The following is a 21929-nucleotide window of genomic DNA, read 5'->3' on the forward strand; positions in this document are numbered from 1 at the left end:
GCGCTACCTCGGCCAGTGGATTCATCCTTGAGGCCGTTGCTGTGTCCCAAGGGGACGCGATCCCGTTTTGCGACTTTCTGGCAAGCAAAGTCAATGGGGAAACCAGATTCACTTAACGACCATTGTTACTAATTTAACAATGCCGTCGTTCACTTAACAACTTTCACATAACGGCAGAAACGTTGGAGCTTAATAGTAATTAAGTTGAAGATGGATTGAAAACTCAGCTGAAGCTCAGCTTTTCCCCACTGTATATTTTAATACTGTCTTTCAAATCATATAGTAAAAATTAAAAAAAAAAAAAGAGATCAAGACACAAAATTAAAGTTGTGAGAGTTTATTGCATATGTAACAAAAATGGACATGACCTTCCGGGCCCACCCCTACTACACAATCACTGTTTATTTCAGCCGGCTCCATAACACATTAAATAGAACTAGCATTTTCTTTTAAATACTTTGATTTAGACATAAAATGAAAAAAAAAAAACACATTAGTGTACAACTTTTTTTTTTACAAAATAAAATCTGCAATATAAACGGTGAGAAGAGTAACAAGGGTAGCAGCAATATTTAAAAACCCAAGACATTACAAAAGAATAAGTTAAAAAAACACATTATAAAGTGGTTAAAGAATGGATAACAAAAAAAAAAACGGGGGGAGGGGGGAATTACCGAGGGAGGGGGGGAAAAAAAACCTGAAACGAACAAAGAGACTTAAAACTGCATTTCTGGAAAACTTCCTGTGCCCTACAGTGCAGAAATACTGGGCTGTGGTCGAGAGGATTTTAAAACAAATTGCTGAGGCCTGAGAACTAATGTTAAAGCAAACGATCCCTTTAAAGCAGCGGCATCCAAACTCGGCAACTTCGAAGAGCTTGTGGCCTTCCAACTTCCAGAATTCCAGCCCCGCGCAGGGCTGGAAGGGGAATTCTGGGAGTTGGGAGTCCGCGGGGGTCTTCCAAGTTGCCGGGGGCTCTTCCAAGTTGCCCCTGCTTTAAGCGAACAGAAAGTTGGTCCGATTTTGACTTCCCAATTCCTAAGACTGAGCAAGTGCTGATTTCCTGCATCCCTGGGAGAGCATCAAGGCAGACGAGGCATTTCGGGGCAAGTAAACATACCAACCAAAAATGCAGAGAGAGGGAGGGAGATCTGTCTTGCTGGACCAGGCGCGGCTTCTCTCTGCCTACGGGGATGCTGAAGGTCACTTCAAGAAGCTCCAGAAGATAATCGGAGGAAAAATTGGCCCTTCTCCTTTCCCGCTGAAGTGGCATCACAGCTAAACGCCCGGTTCCTATCTCCTCGTGGGAAAGCTGCAAATGCTTATCAGTGGGGAAGACTGCAGGCAGGCAGGCGTTTCGTGCTCCGCCCTCACGTAAACTTTACTCGCGGTTTTCAAGGACTTCTGCTGACCTGCGCGATACTCCTGATGGGAGGAGGGCATCCTTCATGCTGGTGGGTTTTGTCCTAATTGTTGAGCTGTCCCAAAAGCTTTCAGCAGAAGTGACCCTTAAGCCTAGCTGAGGTTAAAAAAAATGCTCACCTGTCCAGAAACAAGTCATACCTAGCTTGCTTTCTGATCCTGCCTGAAAACCTTCAGGGTCTTAGTTGATGAACGGCGACAACTTTAGAAGGCCACTGGAGGAGGATGAGCAAAATTAAGAGATCTTTCTTCCCATCCTCCAAGTTACCACCAGAGAGAACCTCTTCTGCAGCCTGCCATCTTATCCACCTCCTAGGGCAGGGGGTCTCCAACCTTGGCCGCTTTCAAGACGCATGGATTTTGACTCCCAGAATTCCTCAGCCGATTCTGGGGGGTCAAAGGCCACGCGTCTTAAAAGTGGCCAGGTTTGCCAGCCACTGTCCGAACGCTACCTTTTATGCTATATGCAGGCTGCCTTTTGCATTTCAAGTTGCCTGATCCGTTCGCGAGTCCTCGATTTTGGACGTGGCCGAAGCACGCCGATATGAGACAAGAGCAATGCAAGAATTCAGCCTATAAATGCCACGGACGTTATCTCTGCTGGTCTGATGTGCCCGGCCCTATTTTAATGCGTGGCTCGAGGAGGAATCGTTTACCGACCCTTAACGCCGTTTAATAACTGGGAAACAAACTGTGCAAATCACTTTAGTGGGAGCAGAATTCACACCTTTTATGATTCTTTAGAGGCTTAAATTCCAGTGGTAGGGTCAATCAGGATCCCCACGAAATATACAATGTAATTCAAGAGCCCTTGGAAAAGCAGCGATGGTGGTAGATTTCTACTGTCCAGAAGTTGGTTAAGGTCCTTCCAAGTTCTGAAAAGGCCTCCTTGATCTAATCCCCTCCCAGGTGATCTGCAATGCATTTCAGTGGCCTCCTAAGTGCAAATGAAGCCCGGAAGGGCACTACGAGTCAGTTGTTAAGTCAACCACAAAACCCAATCGTTTCGCCACACGGTGCAAATATCACAAAAGGTAGATCTGCCTTCTCTCACGTGGAATCCTCTCAAGTTTTCCGTCGCCGAGGGTTACAGTCAACTGAATAAACAGGAAGAAAAACAATTCCGGGGATCTGGACAAGTTCTCTAATTTTGGTTTGTCCTATCACAGTTTAAAGCTATTCTCAATCGGTTGTATTAAGTGACGATAGAAATATCCTCGTTGGACAGACAAGAAAACAAATTTAAAAAAAAAACAAGCCCACACCATACATGACCCACGTATGAAGTTCGACACCTTGTTAATATGCTTCTTTGCAAAAGGAAGAGGAAGGAAAAACTCTCACAGGAGTGTCAAGGTTACACTTGATGATTAGTGGAATTTCTGACCCCCAGAGAAATGTTACCTTGTTAACAATTACCGGCCTTCTTCATTTGTGCAAATTAAAAATAAGCATTTGGAGAGAGGAGGGGGGGGGAATCTTACCATTCGGATTCTTCCTTGTTGTGGAAGTAAGCCGGAAGGCAAACAAATTGGTATCGACTGTCAAAATTGACTAAATTGTGTTGGGGGGGAGTGGGGGAAGAAAAAAAAAGGGGGGGGGCAGAAGCTGGAAACAGTTGTTTGAGTTACTCAATCTCTATAGGCTGAGTCCTTTTTCACGAGAGCCGTTCTATATACCAGACAGTTTCAGAAATGGAACTGGATCCCGTTTATCTTTGCTGTGAGCTATTTCCTGTGGAAAGAATTTCGGCCGTTTCACATCACAATGAAAGCATTTCAGAAAAACAGAGCGAGAAACAGAGAGAGAGAGAAAAGGGGGGATGTGTGGTTTCTCTTGAGAATCTGAGCCGTGCCCTGCTTTCTCTTCCACAGATGCCAGGGATGACGAAAAGAAAAACAGTTATTCCAAAGAATGGATCTACCTCCTATGCCAAGCGTCCCCCGCAAAAGGAGAAAAGAAACTTGCATCGTCCCAAGATGGCTGGATTCTCCTGAATTGTTCCTCTTAAGAGCCAAGTCATCTCATTCACAGAAGAAGAAGAAGAGGGGGGAAAAAAACTTCCTGACAAGGAATAATAATCCTCAGTTTTCCTATGCTTACGGAGCGGCACGCTCTGCCGGGCGGCGTTCCTTTAAACGGGGATTTCCTTGAAATGCGCTAGTGGGAATTTCAGTGCCAATCTTTTTCCTTTTCCCTTTATTCATTCCTCTCCAGAGCTTCTGGATTCTACAAGGGTTCAGGGTTGCGTCGAAGACAAACATCCACAGACACCTACCGATGACCAAACTCCTCGGGCAAACCAATGGCAAAAGATACTCAACTACAGTTTTGAATCTCCTATAAAAAAAGACCACAGGTCGTAGACCCTTATCACAATATGTGTTACAAATCTAGCAGAATTATCGCGGGTAACCGAAACCGGAACGCTGAACCTGGCTGCCTGTATTTTGTGTTTGTGTGTGTGTGTGTGTGGTTTGGTTTGGTTTTCTGGTTGTTGTCGTTGTTGTTTCCTGGGAAATGAAGAAAGGAAAGGGAGGGTTATATTGTCACGAGAGGGAGAAGGTATGTTTGGGAAACCTCCAAAAAATAAAAAGCCTCCCTCTTCGCCGACGCCATCGAAGGGAGGGGGAAAACAGCCTTTGCACCCTTAGTTGTCAAGCAAATCCCAACACTTTGGACAAAAAAAAAAAAAAGAAGTTCACAGCAAGCTTCTCCTTACAGGTTTTTTTTTTTCCTTTGATTTGGTGGTCCGTGAGCTTTAGCAATTATCGGTTTCCTTTGGTTGCCTGGTCACTCCACCGCAAAGCCACAGGTCTCTTCCACGGCGGTCACGAGCTTCTCATAAAGCTTCTCGTAGGACTCGTAAGGCGGAATGTCAATTCGGTTAAAGCTGCGGGAGGTCAGGAAACACAATAGAAATGCTTTGACTACTTAAGATATTTTACTTAACTGAATTGGTTTCAGAACATGTCATAAAGGGGTAATGTTATTGGAGGTTTATTGAAACTGCAAATGAATGCCAGTAGGTGGTTGTGTCTTTAAATACAAATGATCTTAAGATAAAAACATGTTTAAATAATTGTAACTAAATGAGAATTGGGATACAGTGACAGTAAAATACATAAATTTTCTTTTTTGATCTAAAATGTACAATTCAATCTGAATGAAGTATATGGAAGGATTGTGGAAGATACGCACGGAATGTATTTGTAACCAATCGACACGCTTTCTACAAGATGTAACGAAAGAGGATTCTTGTTTTGTGTTTTTGTTTGAATTAAAACAATAAAAATTTTCAAAAAAAAAGAAAAGGAAATGCTTTGACTACTACTACAGCAAGTTCATTTAGAGACCGTTCAAAGTTATGACGTCAAGAAGAAAGGGGACTTAGGGCCATTTTCCACCGTTACAACCTTTACAGCCCCTCCCCCGTGGCCATGTGATTTGGGTTTAGTATTTGGGTGATATAGCAAATACGGGACTAAGAAATTCCAGATAGCCTATGCTTAGGCCAGTGGTCTCCAACCTTAGCAATTTTAAGACCTGTGGACTTCAACTCCCAGAGTTCCTCAGCCAGCTTTGCCACAGGTCTTAAAATTGCCAAGGTTGGAGACCACTGGCTTAGGCTATCAGGAATGATTTAAACTGTTCAAAGTTAGTGTAACAAGAAGAAGCTGAGTTCAACGTAGAGATGTTATTAACTTCTTTTTTTATTTCTTTTGTCTCAATATATTTTAGACTGTGTTTGTTAAAAATCTATACCGTGTACGGGCTCTGGGAAGTCGGGGGGGGGGGAGGGAGGTGGGGTGTTAGGGGGGAGGGGGGGATATATACTATGTGTTAGATTTCAATGTAATGCGATTTCACATGTATACTGTTTCTCTTTAATTTCTCTGTAAAAATAGGACAAGCTGAATACATTGACATATAGTAGAATACACCAAGGGGGAGGAGGAGTGGGATAGAAGAAAGAGGGGTAGAGAGGGCGGGAGAGAGGATGGGAGGGAGGGTGAGAAGGAAGGGAGGGAGTGGATCGGAAGAGAGGAGTGGTAGAGGGGGAGGGGAAGTAGGGTAGAGGGGAATGATGGAGGGAAGATAGAAAGTTGGAGGTGGGCGGAAGAAAGAGGTGTATGGAGAGTGGAAGAGGTACATTGGGTTTCTATTTTGGGGGGGTATTGTTGACAAGAGGAATTGCTGTGATTATTGTTTAATGTTGTATGGCCCCGGCTATGCACAGTATATATGTGACTGTTGGAAAATGGAAAATAAAAACACATTTTAATACAGGAAAAAAAAAAGAGTATTTGGGTGACATAGGCAGAGAATAAATGGGTTGAAGCGTCAGGCGGAAGAAGGTTAATCTGGATACGCTCCACGCCTCGTTTCACAGGAGAGTTTTAACAACTTCATCTGGCAGAAAGAAACACGTTTTCACAGCCGAGGGACTTACCAAGTATGAGCTTTCGGGAGGTTGTCTGTGTTTGCATCGATCAAGTGGATAGTGAACAGCCTGGGCCCTGCCGCGCCTGTAGAACCTTGCAAACAGACATTATAGTTAAGGCCCTTCAAAAGCCTGGCTATGAAGTAATGGTAGAAACTCTGGCAGAATTTCTGATAACTAAAGGGAAGATGATGGGAGGGACGGATGAGGGGGTTTCAAGCCTTCACAAGATACGCAGTGAAATATAAGTTGCCAAGAGGTGCCCATGCAAGATTTACTAAAAAAGCAATTAGAATACAAATGCCACAAATGGCAAGAAATAAAAGACTGCACTACTATTGGATGGAGACAGGATGACGTAGTGAACTGTTATAATAAAAATTAATTTGAATTTATCTAAAGTTAGAAAATGTTGTATAAAATGAAGTAGTAATAGTTATAGTCAAATAAAGGATTAATAATGATAATACTGTATACATATATATTGATTATGTGAGATTTTATATAATTTGTAAGTGAGGACTATTTGGTAACCAAAGATAAACAATTTTATAAAACATGGGACTTATCAATGGTTAGACAAAGAATTTTATAAAGATGTATTATTACTGGATGGATTTAGGATGATAAGCCGCTGGCTGGCAAAGAAGCTCCCGGCCACCCCCTTTTTGCAAAGCGGCTCTCACAGAGGCGCGGCTGGCCACAGGCTGCTGAAAAGTCCTCTGGGTGGCGAAAAAGCGGCTGCCATTGCCACCATGTTCTTTGCGCATATGCATCCCATTGCCTTGCAAGTCCAAAGTTGGAACCAGTTAGGGGCGTGGCCAGCCAACCATCCAGGGGTGGATTCCTGCCAGTTCTAACCTCTTCTATAGAAGAGGTTCCACAAATCTACAGTGCCTTTTAGAACCGGTTCCAGCTTCCTCCCCCCACCTGTCTGCACCTCATCAAGATGAAGAGCGAGAGGAGGAATTCTGGGAGTTGAAGTCCACAAGTCTTAAAGCTGTCAAGTTTGAACACCCCTGGGGATTTCTTTTCTAAAGGGTTAGGGGTGCAAAGGTCTTGTAACTTGACAGCTTTAAGACTTGCGTGCTTCAAATGCCAGAGTTCCTGAGCCAACATTTTAGTTGCTAAGCAAGAGCGTTGTTAAGTGAGTTTCACCACATTTTACAAGTTGGCCATGCCCACCCAGTCACATGACTGCCAAGCCACTCCCACCCGGTCACATGGCCGGCAAGCCACACCCACAAAACAGGCCATACCTAAAGAAGAGGTTCTAAAAAATTTTGAAACACACCATTGCAGCCATCACTACCGGTTCGCCAAACTGGGCAAAATTTCCACCACCAGTCGAACCGGTGCAAACGGGCTGAATACCACCTCTGGTTGGGTGGGACAGTTAGGAGAGGGAGGGAGGGCCAATTGACTGGCATGGAAAAGCAGGTGCCCCCCCCCACCTCCCCAGCTTCCTGTGGCCCAAGTCTGCTAACTCAGCCACCCCGATCAGTCACCTTGCAAAGCCTTGAAACCCTGAAGGGGAACCCGCGTGGAGCCTGTCACAAACTGGAGCAGCCGCGCTCGCCTTTCCTCGTCAAAGGCCTCCACCGCTTGCCAGAACCACTTGACGATATTGCTGTCGGCCATGCAGTGCTTCAGGCGCGTGTTGGATTTCCAGTCGTTCAGATCAATCTTGTCTAGGCCACCGATGATGAGCTGGGAATCAAAAAAAAAAAAAAAAGTTCTTTTTCAAGTATCGGGACAACATGGGATGGTATATTTATACTTATTCCCCCTTGACTGCTAGGCTGCAGGAAGCTTTTGAGCGGATTTTGTCATATTTCCATCATGGTTTTTAAAACAATAATAATGTCAAAACAGATTTAAGTTGCAATCTATCATTATTCAATTATTCCACGTTTTCTCTTGTTATTACTTTTATGTTATATTTTTTTTTCCACTATGTGTTTTAGTATAGAAATTTCCCCAAATTTAAGTTTGCCAAGTGAAGGGCTCCCCCAATTTAAGAAATGCCCTTCCAAATTAAGCTTTCTTGGGCACTGCTCCCCATCCTTGGACAGAACTCTATCTAACATGTCAATTCAGAACAAGGAAAATATATGTAGAGCTGTTTCCGCCTCTGAGGCTACGTGAACAGCAGCAGCAAGAGTTAGTGGAAATATACCATAATCAATACCTCAAGTTCCTTATGGTCGAAAGGCTTCAGGAGGTGTTGAGGAATAAGCTCATTAAAACCTTTTTGAAGGGCCAGGAATTGGGCTTCAATTCCTCTCATGAACCGCCAGTTTACATACAGCCTGGGAAAAACAGGAAGATAAATCTCAGAGTTATTGCAGAATTGCTGCTGGAAAGGTAAGAATTTTGCACATAGGTATAAAACCTGCCCTCCAATTGAAGTTACAGGCTGTCTAAAGAAATACTGTATTTTTTTGGAGTATAAGATGCACCTGAGTTTTTTGGGGAGGAAAATGGGGGGGGGGGATTTCTGCCTACCACGTATTCATCTGGCTCAGTGGTGGGATTCAAATTTTTTTACTACCGGTTCTGTGGGCATGGCTTGGTGGGCGTGGCTTGGTGGGCGTGACAGGGGAAGGATACTGTAAAATCTCCATTCCCTCCCCACTCCAGGGAAAGAATACTGTAAAATCTCCATTCCCTCCCCACTCCAGGGAAAGGATACTGTAAAATCTCCATTCCCACCCCACTCCAGGGAAAGAATACTGTAAAATCTTCATTCCCTCCCCACTCCAGGGAAAAGATACTGTAAAATCTTCATTCCCTCCCCACTCCAGGGAAAGGATACTGTAAAATTTCCATTCCCTCCCCACTCCAGGGAAAGAATACTGTAAAATCTTCATTCCCTCCCCACTCCAGGGAAAGGATACTGTAAAATCTTCATTCCCTCCCCACTCCAGGGAAAGAATACTGTAAAATCTTCATTCCCTCCCCACTCCAGGGAAAGAATACTGTAAAATCTTCATTCCCTCCCCACTCCAGGGAAAGGATACTGTAAAATTTCCATTCCCTCCCCACTCCAGGGAATACTGTAAAATTTCCATTCCCTCCCCACTCCAGGGAAAGGATACTGTAAAATCTCCATTCCCTCCTGATTAGCTGGAATAGAACAGAATAGAATAGAACAGAACAGAATGGAGAATGGGAATAGAAATAGAATAGAAATAGAAGTTGGAAGGAACCTTGGAGGTCTTCTAGTCCAACCCCCTGCTTACACTAATTTAACCACTGCAGTGATTCACTTAACAACTGCGGCAAGAAAGCTTGTAAAATAGGGCAGACCTCACTTAACAAAATGTCTCACTTAGCAACAGAGATCTTAGGCTCAATTGTAGTCTTAAGTTGAGAACTACCTGCACTTGGTAGTAGTATCTTTGTGTGATCTACCTTGTTGGGACTGTTAGCCTCTCATTGAGAGGAGCAAAATTAGCCTTCCCTGAATACGTACCTGACATATTCTTTCTTATTCTCTTCCGTAACGGAAACATTTCTCCCGTTGGGTTTGAGTTCATGTTGCAGAATTCTACCAAATGCATTGTGTTCCACGCAGAAGGTATGGTCCAGAACTGGAGTGATGTCATTCTCTCTGTCAACAAGAATTGCAATGCCTACAAGTCATTTCTGCAAGTGAAGGTACTTTTTTAATTTAGCCAGACCTAAGAGCAAAGCTCTCTATGGCTGATCCACACTTTAGTAAGCAGTGGTGCACCGTGAAGTTTTTAATATTCATCCTTGTAGAGGGAAAAAATCTCTGGTGCTATTTTTGATTATGACACTTTATTGACGTAAAGAAAATTAGTTTTATAACCGCACGCAGGAATATCCCTATGCCAGTGTTTCTCAACCTTGGCAACTTGAAGATGTCCGGACTTCAACTCCCAGAATTCCCCAGCCAGCATTCGCTGGCTGGGGAATTCTGGGAGTTGAAGTCCGGACATCTTCAAGTTGCCAAGGTTGAGAAACACTGCCCTATGCAACTGAAGCATAGGGAATGCAAAATTTTAAAAAAGCTATTTTCTGATCAAATTCTGTTCCCAAAGATATTCCTTTGATGCACTGTTGGTTGACTTCCAGAAATGTAAAATAGTTTCTCATGCCTCTGTTACGAGCGAGGGCTGAAGATTAATTTGGTAATTACAAGCAAGCCAAATCTATTCAGAATCAGAATTCAGATGAACAGGTTTCTAATGAAGTACAAGGATGACTTTCTCCTACGGAGCAGTTATCCAGAAATGTCACCGCTGATGGCTTATAAAAATCATCCCAGGTTTTCTTTTTTTCCCCTGGGTGCTTTTTGGAAGTTCTTCAGTATCTGCCTTGTCAAAAACAGCTTTAAAAATCTATGTAGGCACCAGTGATTTGAGGTCAGGAAGTCTATTTCGTTGGAGCTGGTCCTCCTCCTGCCCCAAGCAAAACACGATAAGATTATCGGACGGAATACTTACAAAATCCAGACTAAGCTCTTATGCAGTTCTGGATCCACCGATTCCAAATCAGATAACTGGATGGGTTTGCCCAGCAGCTGTTTGTAGAAAGGGACGGTGAAACCCCCGTTGATGTAATGCCCGTGGAAAACCGCCAGCCCCATGATCCGACCGACAAAGTGGAAATAAGAGAGATGATCCTGAAAGAGATGCCAACCGCCAAGAAGGTCATTCGCCGTGAGAGATGACAACGATCCCAGCTGCCTTTTTTTCCGCCTGACTTCAGTTGGTGCGATGGGAGGTGTTGTTTCATTATTTCAAGCCCTCTGGCTGAGAAGCATCAGCAGGTCCATGAATGTGGTATTTATGTTTTTTCCAATCAGTACAATTATGTGGTGTTGTTGTTTTTTTAAAGACTGTAGGTAGATTTGAATTTCTCAACCTCAGCCACCTTTAAGGTGGACTTCGACTCCCAGAATTCCCCAGCCAGCTTATGCTGAGCGTTGAAAGTCCACACATCTTTAAGCGGCTGAGGTTAAGAGACGGCGAAACAGATTTTCAGTAATCAGACGCTTATAAGAAGCTGCAACAATCCCTTTTGTCTCGCTGAAGATTCCCCCGGCGTATTTTTAGCCTCCTGCCGCCCCTGGGGCTTCTCAGCTGCAGGTGTTTTGCCAGGAGCAGCGGGATTTCTCTTAAATGCCAAGTTCAAAGGGATTGTAGTTACTGCCGGAGGGCAATCGCAAGCAAAGCAAACTGAACGGCGAAAGAGAGGCGCTTCTTGGGAAGAGAAAGGTGCCAGGAATTCTCTTCACCCAGCGCTTCTCAACCATGGCGGCTTTTAAGAGCGGTGGACTTCAATTCCCAAAAGCCCTGCTGGCTGGGGAATTCTGGAGTGGAAGCCCAGAAAGTCATCGAGATTGGGGAACACCGCACGAGCCCATTTCTATGCAGAACGTTCCCTCTCTCGAACCCTTCACACATGACACCAAGCCCTGACTATACCCAGTCCCTATTTGGGGTGGTTTCATCCCCCCCCCCCCCCGGCCCCCTGCACTTCTTGAATGCACGTGGTTTCTTGAAGATGTCAAATGGGCAACCTTCTTGCGCAGAGTTGCTGCCCTTTTGGAGAAATCCTAACCGGCAAATAAGGGAATGCATTTGTGATTAAATACAGAACGGCACCTTTTACCACGTGGTTTAATGCGTTTGCCCTCGCACATATGTGCTAGTCGTTCCTGACTCTAGGGGGCAGTGCTCATCTCTGTTTCAAAGCCGAAGGGCCAGCACTGTCCGAAGACGTCTCCGTGGTCATGTGGCTGGCATGACTCAACGCCAAAGGCGCACGGAACGCTGTTCCCTTCCCACCAAAGGTGGTTCCTATTTTTCTACTTGCATTTTTACGTGCTTTCGAACTGCTAGGTTGGCAGAAGCGGGGAGAAGTCACGGGAGCTCACTCCATTACGTGGCGCTAGGGATTCAAACTGCCCAACTGCCGGCTTTTCTGATCGACAACCTCAGCATCTTAGCCACTGAGCCACCATATCCCTTGAGTTAATACTTACTCCCCTCAAAAGCCTGAACATCTTACCTTTTCAAGGGAGGGTGGTATGAGCTGTTTACCTGGATCTTGCTCTAACTCCAAGAGCTCCATATAGCATATTTAGCAAACCCCCTTTTAATTTTAACGCAACCACAACCACAATCTAGGAGAGCTTGGATCTCTCCCATTCATGGGACTAACCCGTTGTGTTTTACCAGTACCGCCGCTATCTTGAACGGTTATGGTGGTGGTTTTTTAAAAAAAATGACTTACATTTAGGATTGGACTCCATCCAATCCTAACCCACTGTTAGATAGTAGCCTAATCTATAGACACAGTGAACTGTTAGTATGTGCCTATGTATGTTTGAAGAGATGGATTTCAAGGCAATTAATATTTAGTGGGACATATTTTTCAAACAGGGGTGGGCAACCTATAGCAATCACCAGGTTCTCCCCTCCAACCATTTCATGCAGCTTCTCTATGATGGCTGTTCGTTGTGAAAACTTGGGAGGGGGAGGGGAGAGAGGATTTGGGGTGGGGGGGGAGGAGGAGAGGAATTACTTTCCCATTAAAACTGATAGCCTGGGGCAGCCGAGACAATAATTATAACAAATTCTTTTGGGTTGCTGCAACATCCTCAGACCCTTCTGGTGCTTCCTGTGATGCTTTTAACCACAAGCTGTAAGTCAGGGCTGAGTCATAGTTTCAGGTTGAACTATTGTGGCAGCAAAGGAAGGTCCCTCCCCTCCCCATGAAGAAAATGTCTCGTTTTCCTCCTTTAAGGCAAGTTTCTGTCTTCTCTTCTCTTTCCTCTTCTACTTCTCTCTCCCTCCCCCTCTCCTTTATTTCTCTCTCTCTTTCTTTCTCCCTCTCTCTTCCTCTACTTCTCTCTCTCTCCCTCTCCCTTCTCTCTCTCTTCCTCTACTTCTCTCCCTCTCCTTTCTTCCTTTCTCCCTCTCTCTTCCTCTACTTCTCTCTCTCCCTCTCCTTTCTCTCTCTTTCTCTCTTTTCCTCTACTTCTCTCTCTCCCCCTCTCCTTTATTTCTCTCTCTTTCTTTCTCCCTCTCTCTTCCTCTACTTCTCTCTCTCTCTCCCTCTCCCTTCTCTCTCTCTTCCTCTACTTCTCTCTCTCCCTCTCCCTTCTCTCTCTCTTCCTCTACTTCTCTCTCTCCCTCTCCTTTCTCTCTCTCTCCCTCTCCTTTCTCTCTCTTTCTCTCTCTCCTCTACTTCTCTCTCTCTCCCTCTCCTTTCTTTCTCTCTCTCTCTTCCTATACTTCTATCTATCTCCCTCTCCTTTCTCTCTCTCTCCCTTTCCCTCCTTTCTCTCTCTCTCTGTCTCTGTCTCTCTTCCTCTACTTCTCTCTCCCTTTCTCTCTCTCCCTTCCCTCTCTCCCTCTCTACTTCTCTCTCTCTCTCCCTCTCCTTTCTTTCCCTCTCTCTCCCTCTACTTCTCTCTCTATCTCCCCTCCTTTCTCTCTCCCTCTCCCTCCTTTCTCTCTCTCTCTTCCTCTACTTCTCTCTCTCTCCCTCTCCTTTCTCTCTCTCTCTCTCTCTCTCTCTCTCTCCCTCCCTCTCTCTCACACACCCCTTTCCCTCAACATAAATGGAGCTTGAGTGATTTGATTCAAACTCAGGATTTCTCCCCCATCCCTTTCTCCTCCTCTTCTTCTCGCCAGGCTGCCCTTCCCAGACCTTCCACTTCTTCACCACTGGCATAGGAAAAACTCATTTTCTGATTCTACTCCCCATCCTTTCCAACATGCACAGAGGTTGGCAGAGACATCCCTCTGCATGGTTCCCTGACCTGGCTCAGCTCTGCAGCGGAGGCCACCCAACGGCCCAAAGGGAAGGGCAAACGGCTGCTCAGACAATCCTTTCCAATCTCAAAGGAAACCAATCCGTTAGCTGGCAATGCCATTCACGCCTGACAGCTCTGGAGCTCGCACAGAGGGTAATAGCAACAGCCCTTAGACTTATATACCGCTGCACAGTGCTTTTACAGCCCTCTCTAAGTGGTTTACAGAGTCAACCTCTTGCCCCCAACAATCTGGCTCCTCATTTTACCGACCTTAAAAGGATGGAAGGCTGAGTCAACTCTTGAACCGGTCAGGATCGAACTGCTGGCAGTGGGCAGAGTCAGCCTGCAAAACTACATTCTAACCACTGCACCACTATGGCCTGCCTGCCTGCCTTCCCTCCCTCCCTCCCTTCCTTCCTTCCTCCTTAGCAATAGCAATTAGACTTATATACCACTTCACAGTGCTTTCCAGCGCTCTCTAAGCGGTTTACAGTGGCAGCCTCTTTCCCCCAACAATCTGGGTCCTCATTTTACTGTCCTCGGAAGGATGGAAGGCTGAGTCAACCTTGAGCTGGTGAGAATCGAACTCCTGCACTGCGTAGTGAGTTAGCCTGCAATACTGCATTCTAACTACTTTGCCACCATGGCTCTTTAGTAAGGATGATACTGGCAAATATCAGAGGAAGAAGGCAAAAAGGAAAAAGAAACGGATTTGTGGAGGGAGCAGCAATAACAGCCACAAGACCAAATCTTACCTAGGGAAGGAGGGAGGACCGGGTGAGAATAGCCAGCTGTCCCAGCTGATTGCAAAGGGCGAGGGTCATCACGACCCTCCCCAACGTTGCCCACTCCTGCCTTCGTGGGAACAAATGTGGGCTACACCAATTAGTCCATTAGAAGCAAGTTAGTTCAGCTTTGAGCCCTATTTTGTGTAGGCTTACCTTCCATGGTCTATGAGGACTCGACTGAAAAATAGACATTAATCGGTTCGCAGAGTGTACAGAAAATAAAAACAAGGAAGGAAAAAGATTTCACTTTGGCCTTCCAGTACTGGATTGTGTATTCTAAAGGCTACTTCGATGAACTCAAGTGGCCGCTGCCCGGGGGGTGGGGGGTGGGGGACAAGGGATTGCTAGACTGGCTGGGAAACCGTTACGGAATGTGGAAAATGAAGATCATGTGACCGCAGCAGCCGCCCAGCAGAAACTAGTAGCACTGAAGCAACCACAATTTCCACAATTTTTTATTCCCTCGGGAGTCATGGGTCCTGGATTTTGAGCTCATTCTGTAAATTAGCCCACTTGAGGCACCTGGGTTCAAAAATTGTTTTCCTGTGATGCACCAACTTGCCCAAGTAAAGGTCGTGACTATGAAAGTTTTAGTTTTAATTAAGTGTCGTAATGCCACCCAGAATCATTTTTCGTGAGATGGGCAGCCACGCAAATTTGACAAAATATATAAAATAAAAGAATATCCTGCGGAAATTCTAAAGCCAAAATGAGCTGGCAAATGAACTTTATCTTATATATTTCAGAGATGCTTGCTCCTTTTTAACAGTCATCTTCCAAAACCAAAAATAGATCCTTGGGTTTAAAGAGTACTTACGGGGTTGATGGAGGAATCGGGATTTATTTGCAGCGTGTAAATGTTATCAGTTGAATATTGGAAAAGCCCGTAGTACGGATTCAGCATTTCGTGGCATAGAAGGTACAGCCATTCCCCTGCCGGATGTAATTTTCAACAAGATTAGAAATTGGGGGGGGGGGGGGGGGGAGAGGATGAGAAATGAAAGTAAAAGTTTATTCCACTTCAGAAATTGGATTAGTTCCCAAGATGGTTCTATGAGAGTCTTAAGCTCAGCATCTTTAAGATGGGTGGACCGGGGAGAAATTTTTAGGAGTTGAGGTCCACGGATCTTAAAAAATTTGCTGAGGTTGAGAAATGCTGGTTTATGAGACACTTTGGGAAAAGGCTGACTCCAGCGAGCGAGATTTGCCAACATTTCAGAAAAAAACACATTGTGGAGCAGAGGTCCAATCACGATGGCTTTTCTGGATCCTCCTCGCTCTGTTACAGAAAGGCATTCAACAGGAAACAGAATAAGAACAGGGAATAGGAAGTTTGGAGATTTTTGTTTTGTTTTAAAAGAACTGCCAAGGTTTCTTTTTTTGTGGTAAGACAGTGCCCGATGAGCCGAATACCTGAGATAACAGGTATTTAATTGCATAATGGGGAAATCTTCTGCCTATCCCGCCCCCAAACCAAACAGACATCTGGTTATGGCATGTTAAGAGGATTCAGCATCCGTCTAGACAGCGTTAAAATGCAGACGAGATAAAGAGATGCTGAAACTCTCCCTAAGAGGGAGGTGATGACAAGGGAGAGGTCAAAGGCAGAGAACTCCCAGACGGAACCCGTATCAATAGACAAAACAATCAAAAAAGGATTTTTTTTAAAAAAGCAGCCATTTAAATGCTGATGGATTCAGCTGCCCCGAGAGAAACGAGTGCTCCAAGGGGAGGGATCAGCATTACAAGAGGAGGCCAGGATGAAATACGTCTTGGGTGAGAACTACCCAGGTTGGGGGGGGGGGGATCAGGAGAACCTTCCCCAAAACAAGTTAGAAAGTTTGGCTTGCCTAAGTAGATGAGAGGCAAAGTGGTCTTAGGGCAGCACATTTCATAAGTTAGAATTTGCAGGATAGAAAGCAGGGCTAAAAAGGTGTTTTTCTTTATGTCTACCCCACTGAACAGATTCAAACCCAGAGTCACCGTCGGTTTCTTTAAGGATGGTTCTTATTGTGGGGTCCTCGGTGCTCTCTGAGCTTGGCTGTTTTCCTGTAGGCGTTTCACTGCCCAACCAGGCTACATTATCAGTGCTAGATGGGAATGAGGTTTGCTTCGGTTTATATAAAAAGGTAAAGGTTCCCCTCGCACATATGCGCTAGTCGTTCCCGACTCTAGGGGGCGCTGCTCATCTCTGTTTCAAAGCCGAAGAGCCAGCACTGTCCAAAGACGTCTCCGTGGTCATGTGGCCGGCATGACTCAACGGCAAAGGCGCACGGAACGCTGTTCCCTTCCCACCAAAGGTGGTTACTATTTTTCTACTTGCATTTTTTACCTGCTTTCAAACTGCTAGGTTGGCAGAAGCTGGGACAAGTAACGGGAGCTCACTCCGTTACGCGGCGCTAGGGATTCGAACCGCCGAACTGCCGACCTTTCTGACCGACAAGCTCAGCGCCTTAGCCCCTGAGCCATCGTGTCCCACCAATATAAAGCATTTCTATAAGGGTCCACCAAGAACTACCACAAGGAATAAGCAGGACCACTTCCATCAACACTGATAGGACAAGCCAATAACATAGAAAGAGAACGTGACATCCCCTGCTTGCCCTCCTCCCCAAAAAAATCTTAAAAGCTCTTTTAGGATTCTGGCCCTTACCTTGCCACTCCACCATAATCTAAGCCTTCCTCTCCCCGAAATTTCACCATCAGCCTCTTCTTCAGATCTTTCGGCCTCATCTTCATTATCTGACGGTAAGATTCCTATGCACAGAAAGAGAAGCACTTAAAAAAAAAAAAACCCACTATTTTACCAAAGGCAACTTAACCTCTCACACCTCTTTCCTACCCAATATTAGAGAAAAATGGGGAACTTTTCGGCTGTTTCTTATCTAAACGTGGTTTTGTTCTTGATGCTCAATGCTACTCAAGACTGTTGGAAAAGGGACATGATAATAAAAGTGCAGTTTTATGAGCCGAATGGCTGTTCTCAGCTCTTCAAGGTGCACTGCAGTTACTGCCCTGATCTACTGGAAAGGCAGATCATAAATAAAAGAAAACATCAAGTAACGGGTAAGCTTTGACTTATGATCACAGGTAAAGGTAAAGGCTCCCCTCGCGCATCTGTGCTGGTCGTTCCTGACTCTAGGGGGCAGTGCTCATCTCCGTTTCAAAGCCAAAGAGCCAGCGCTGTCCGAAGACGCCTCCGTGGTCATGTGGCCGGCATGACTCAATGCCGAAGGCGCACGGAACGCTGTTCCCTTCCCACCAAAGGTGGCTCCTATTTTTCTACTTGCATTTTTTTTACGTGATTTCGAACTGCTACGTTGGCAGAATGCATGACCACAACTGGGATCCAAATTTCTGTTGCTAAGCAAGAGCAGGTGTTAGGTTTGTGGCAAGCCAATTTTATCACCTTATTTTGACACGGCTGTTGAGCGAATCATTGCGGTTGTTAAGTGAACCACACGGTCGTCAAGCTAACCCCCTCCCTCCCCCGGTGGTTTTGCTTATCGAACGTCGGTTGGGAAAACCGGTACCCAAATGGCATCTGGGCCTGGCAGGACCAATCTGCGTTTTACGCAGGCAGGCAGGCAGAATCCAGATCCCCTTCTCCCAGGTTCCTGTTTACATACCTCGAATATTTCTTCCCTCGATACTTCGATGCGGCAGTGGCCCGCTTGAGGCTGCTGGAGGGAGAGTTCGTGCCGGAGGAACTTGAGCTTCTGCACCAAATCCCGCTCGTATCTCTGAGCGGGCAGCTCCTCGCTGTCTTCCAACGATCCTTCGTTTGGGGCTTGCAAAGGCTGGTTGGATTCTTTTAGTTGGCATTGGTGACTTCGGTGGGGAAGGAAAGGGAGAGAAGGCGTGACTTCCAAAAGTAGCAGCGGCGGCAGAAAAAGGAAGAGCGAGGCAACGCGAGCAGGCCTGTTTATTTACTTAAAGGCTGCGTTTGGCCGTCCCTCTAAAAAACACAAGGGAGTAGCTCACAACAATGAAAAGCTTGGCCTTGGGAAAACCGTGAAACAAGCCAAACCCAGGGCCTCAATCATCCTTCTGGGATACACACCAGACATTCACACTGTACTGAGTAGTAAAAAGGGTAGTTTTGATGGTCTTCTGGAAAGTTAAAATGAGGGGTGGGAGGGGGCTGCCTGATCGCTGGGGGCAAGAGTGTTTTCTGTGGTGGTGGCAGCCACATAAAACACATGTTTTTGAGGTCACCTAGTGGGCAACATTTCAGGGAAGGGACCCAGAACAGGCCTACCCCAGGGATCAGTGAACTGCAGCTCTGGAGCCGCATGTGGCTCTTTCCTCCCTCTGCTGCGGCTCCGTCACCGGTTGGTGCCACAATTTTGAGAGGAGCTTCCGGTTGGGGGGGGGGGGGAGAGAAGCACAGTGCACCAGGAGAAGACTCTATGGCAATTGTCTCCACAATTGATAGGGCTTTATGACAGGTAGAAGAAAAAGTACGTCGCGCTAGGAGGAGATTCTATGGTAGGGGAACTGAACTTCCGGTCAGCTCCAGAATTGAACGGGGAGCTTCCGGTTAGGACCTTTGTGGCTCCCGGCCTACCCTATCTGATCTGGAACAACAGGGAGATACTCTGGAGGAGATTTGTCCTGGCTCCCTCCCACCCTACCCCAAAACAACTTGATCGCGTGCCACATTTAGAGGTGAAAAGCACTGTTCACATGGTGGTATTTTGTGGGGGAGAGATTACTTTCTTGGCAGCGCCAGTCCACAAAGGACAACACAACCAATTTTTCATTTCTTTGAAGCAACATGGCGCCTTCTCGTCGGGTTGTTCCTGCAATTCCCCACCAGGTTAACCTGCCTTAAAGAATTACACAACCACAGGGATGATCCAAGCCTCTAATAAGCCTGGGATGACAACGGAGTATTTCATAGGGGAAAGCTGTATCACCTGTTAGAGCAGGCCTCGTATCCCTCCCTCCCCTGCTCGTACCTTTTAAAAGGTAATTAATTTCTTCTGGAATAAGACTGACTTAAGACAGCAGCGTTCAACATGGGAACAACTTGTCGTGAAAAAGCTTTCGACGTATTTTAACCTTCCAGGTGATTCCTGGTTCAACATTTGCTCAACAGCTTGTTTTTAAGGGCTTCCAAAAAGATATGAAAATATCCTGTTTCCCTGAAAATGCAATCTCCCCAGATAAGCCCTCCCTGAAAATACTGCAACACAGCAGCAGCCATGAGGTGACCACACTCGCCGCCTCTTGCACCCCGAAAATAATAAGACCTCCCCGAAAATAAGGCCAAGTGCTTATTTCAGGAGTCAAAAGAAAATAAGACCCGGTCATATTTTCGGGGAGAAATGGCATTTCTTTATGTATCCTACTGCTTCACTATGTTCGTATAATATTTTTGGGGTATACCGTATTTTTCGGAGTATAAGATGCACCAAGGTTTTGAAGAGGCAAGTAAAAAAAAAGTTTTGTGCTCTGCAAACCTCCCCAAAACGGCCCGTTTTTCTTTCAAAAAAGGGGCATGAATAGCCCTTAGGAGGCTTGTAGAGTACTCCGGGGGGGGGGGGAGCCCAAAACGAGCAAAAACGGGACTGTTTTTTGTCAAAAAAAAAAAGGGCATGGATAGCCTTTAGGAAGCCTACAGAGTGCTCCTGGGGGCTTGGGGGGGGGCAAAATTAAGCAAAAAACAGTCCATTTTTTGTTCATTTCTGCCCTCCCCAGCCCCCAAGAGCTCTCTGAAAGCCTCCTACAAGCTATGCATGGCCATTTTGGTGAAGGGGGGCGGGGTTTTGGGAGGCAAAAAATGCTGTATTCAGTGTATAAGACACACCCAGATTTTCAGCCTCTTTTTTGAGGGAAAAAGGTGCGTCTTATACTCCAAAAAATACGGTAACCTTGCCCTGACCCTCAGCCTCAAAAACCAAAGCGGCAACTGGAAGGCCACCTACTTCATTATGTGATGCAGTCTTGGATCTGTGAACTGGGTGGTTCTGTTGTTATGGTCTACAAAATATATTCTTCCCGATACCGTACTTCTAACCTCCCAGCCTGGAGGCAGAGGTCCAAGTTCATCACAATTCACACTGTTAAGGTCTCTGCAAAAAGAAAAAAAATGGAAGAGGGACTAGATTTAACTCAATGCCAGCATTATTTGAACATGTCTACAGAAAAGAGAGGACATGTCAATCTCCAAATCTAAGGATCCTGTGGTTTCACTTCCCGCAAACATCTAAACCAGGGGTGTCAAGCTCAAGGCCCCGGGCTGGTTCCGGCTCGCGGGGGTGCTTAGATCTGGCCCGTGGGACCTCCCTGGAAATGTTTAGCTAGAATAGGACATCAGGATTCAGTGTTATTGGAGGATTTTAGAAATATTAAATGAAATGCCAGTATGTGTTTATGTATTAAATTTTGGTATAGTTTATGATGGACGTTTAAATAGTTATAGTCAAATGAAAATGGAGGTATAAGAATAACATGTATAAATATTTGAGTTAAAATACTTGACTTAATATGAATTATGCTTGATGACTGTGGAAGAGATGCATGAAAATCTTTTGTAACCAACTGATATACTTTCTACAGTATGTATGGATGAGAATTTTTTTTATGTTGTTTCTTATGTTTAAAATTTTTTTAAAAAAAGTATAATAATAATTTAAAAAAAAGAAGCAGCCGAGGACCAGCCCGCGGTGCCTCTGCCAGCCAAAAGGTGTGGAAATCACCTACCCACGAGCTCCGTTTTCGGCTGGGATGGCCTCCTGCAACCCTCTGACAGTGAAAACAGAGCTCAAGTGCTCGGGTTGCCACAGGTGCCTCCAACATGAGTGACGTCGAGCCAGCCATGCCCACCTCCCCCCCCCTTCCAGATCAAACACAACCCTGATACGGTCCTCCATGAAATCGAGTTTGACACCCCTGATCGAAATGAACTGCAAAGCAGCGACTGCACCTACCTTGGTATCCTGGGATCGTGCCAGGTGCTGACCCCAGTTTGTGTATGCAAAAAGTAAACTTGTCCCTGTACTGTTGTCCTTTGCTCTAAAAGAGACGGAAAAGAGAAGAGGCTAAGAAGAGAGAACGCACAAATCCCTCACAAACCTTTGTGGCTAAAGCCGGACCTGGTAAAACTGAGCTAAAGCTGAAAACGGCAGTTAATTTGCTTCCCTTACCTCTGTCCTTGTTATGACGGGAGAAAAGGAACGTCAAGGAGTTTTTTACAATTTCCTCACTTTTTGAATTTTTTTTTTTTTACCGCTCATTCAGAAACCTGCTGCTCTATGGGAGCAATGAACGGTCTCGTTTGTTTGTCATTCGCATTTTATTGGGCAGCTGTTTTAGGAGCTGCAAAAGATTTGCATGGTTTCCTCCTAACTACCTCGAGAATCTGGTCTTAATATTGCCTTGCCAACAGGCCATGTGAGCAGCAGTCCAGCTGCAACTATCTATCTATATCTATCTATCTATCTATCTATCTATCTATCTATCTATCTAT

The 21929-nt window shown here is 45.4% G+C and overlaps 1 protein-coding gene across 2 annotated transcripts in view; it reads right to left on the reverse strand.

Moving 5' to 3' along the window:
• Positions 1-321: 321 nt before the first annotated feature.
• The window catches only part of SMURF1 (SMAD specific E3 ubiquitin protein ligase 1), a 47835-nt gene continuing 26227 nt past the window's right edge, over positions 322-21929 (reverse strand). Inside the window, exons 8-18 of one of the 2 annotated variants that reach the window (XM_087729103.1) lie at positions 21391-21475; positions 20386-20532; positions 18082-18283; positions 17105-17209; positions 15270-15383; positions 10342-10520; positions 9345-9482; positions 8058-8178; positions 7375-7576; positions 5876-5951; positions 322-4315 (exon numbers count right to left, since the gene is read on the reverse strand). In XM_087729103.1, the coding sequence (XP_087585229.1) occupies positions 4216-4315; positions 5876-5951; positions 7375-7576; positions 8058-8178; positions 9345-9482; positions 10342-10520; positions 15270-15383; positions 17105-17209; positions 18082-18283; positions 20386-20532; positions 21391-21475 (1469 nt within the window). In that variant the 3' untranslated portion in view covers positions 322-4215. Of the gene's footprint in view, positions 4316-5875; positions 5961-7374; positions 7577-8057; positions 8179-9344; positions 9483-10341; positions 10521-15269; positions 15384-17104; positions 17210-18081; positions 18284-20385; positions 20533-21390; positions 21476-21929 lie in introns of both variants that reach the window. The other variant, XM_087729102.1, reaches the window with a different exon arrangement.

The sequence above is a fragment of the Thamnophis sirtalis genome, unplaced genomic scaffold (assembly GCF_051295495.1).
Source record: "Thamnophis sirtalis isolate CommonGarterSnake01/CBP01778 unplaced genomic scaffold, rThaSir2_p1.2 scaffold_14, whole genome shotgun sequence".
In the NCBI taxonomy this organism is placed as follows: Eukaryota; Metazoa; Chordata; class Lepidosauria; order Squamata; family Natricidae; genus Thamnophis; species Thamnophis sirtalis.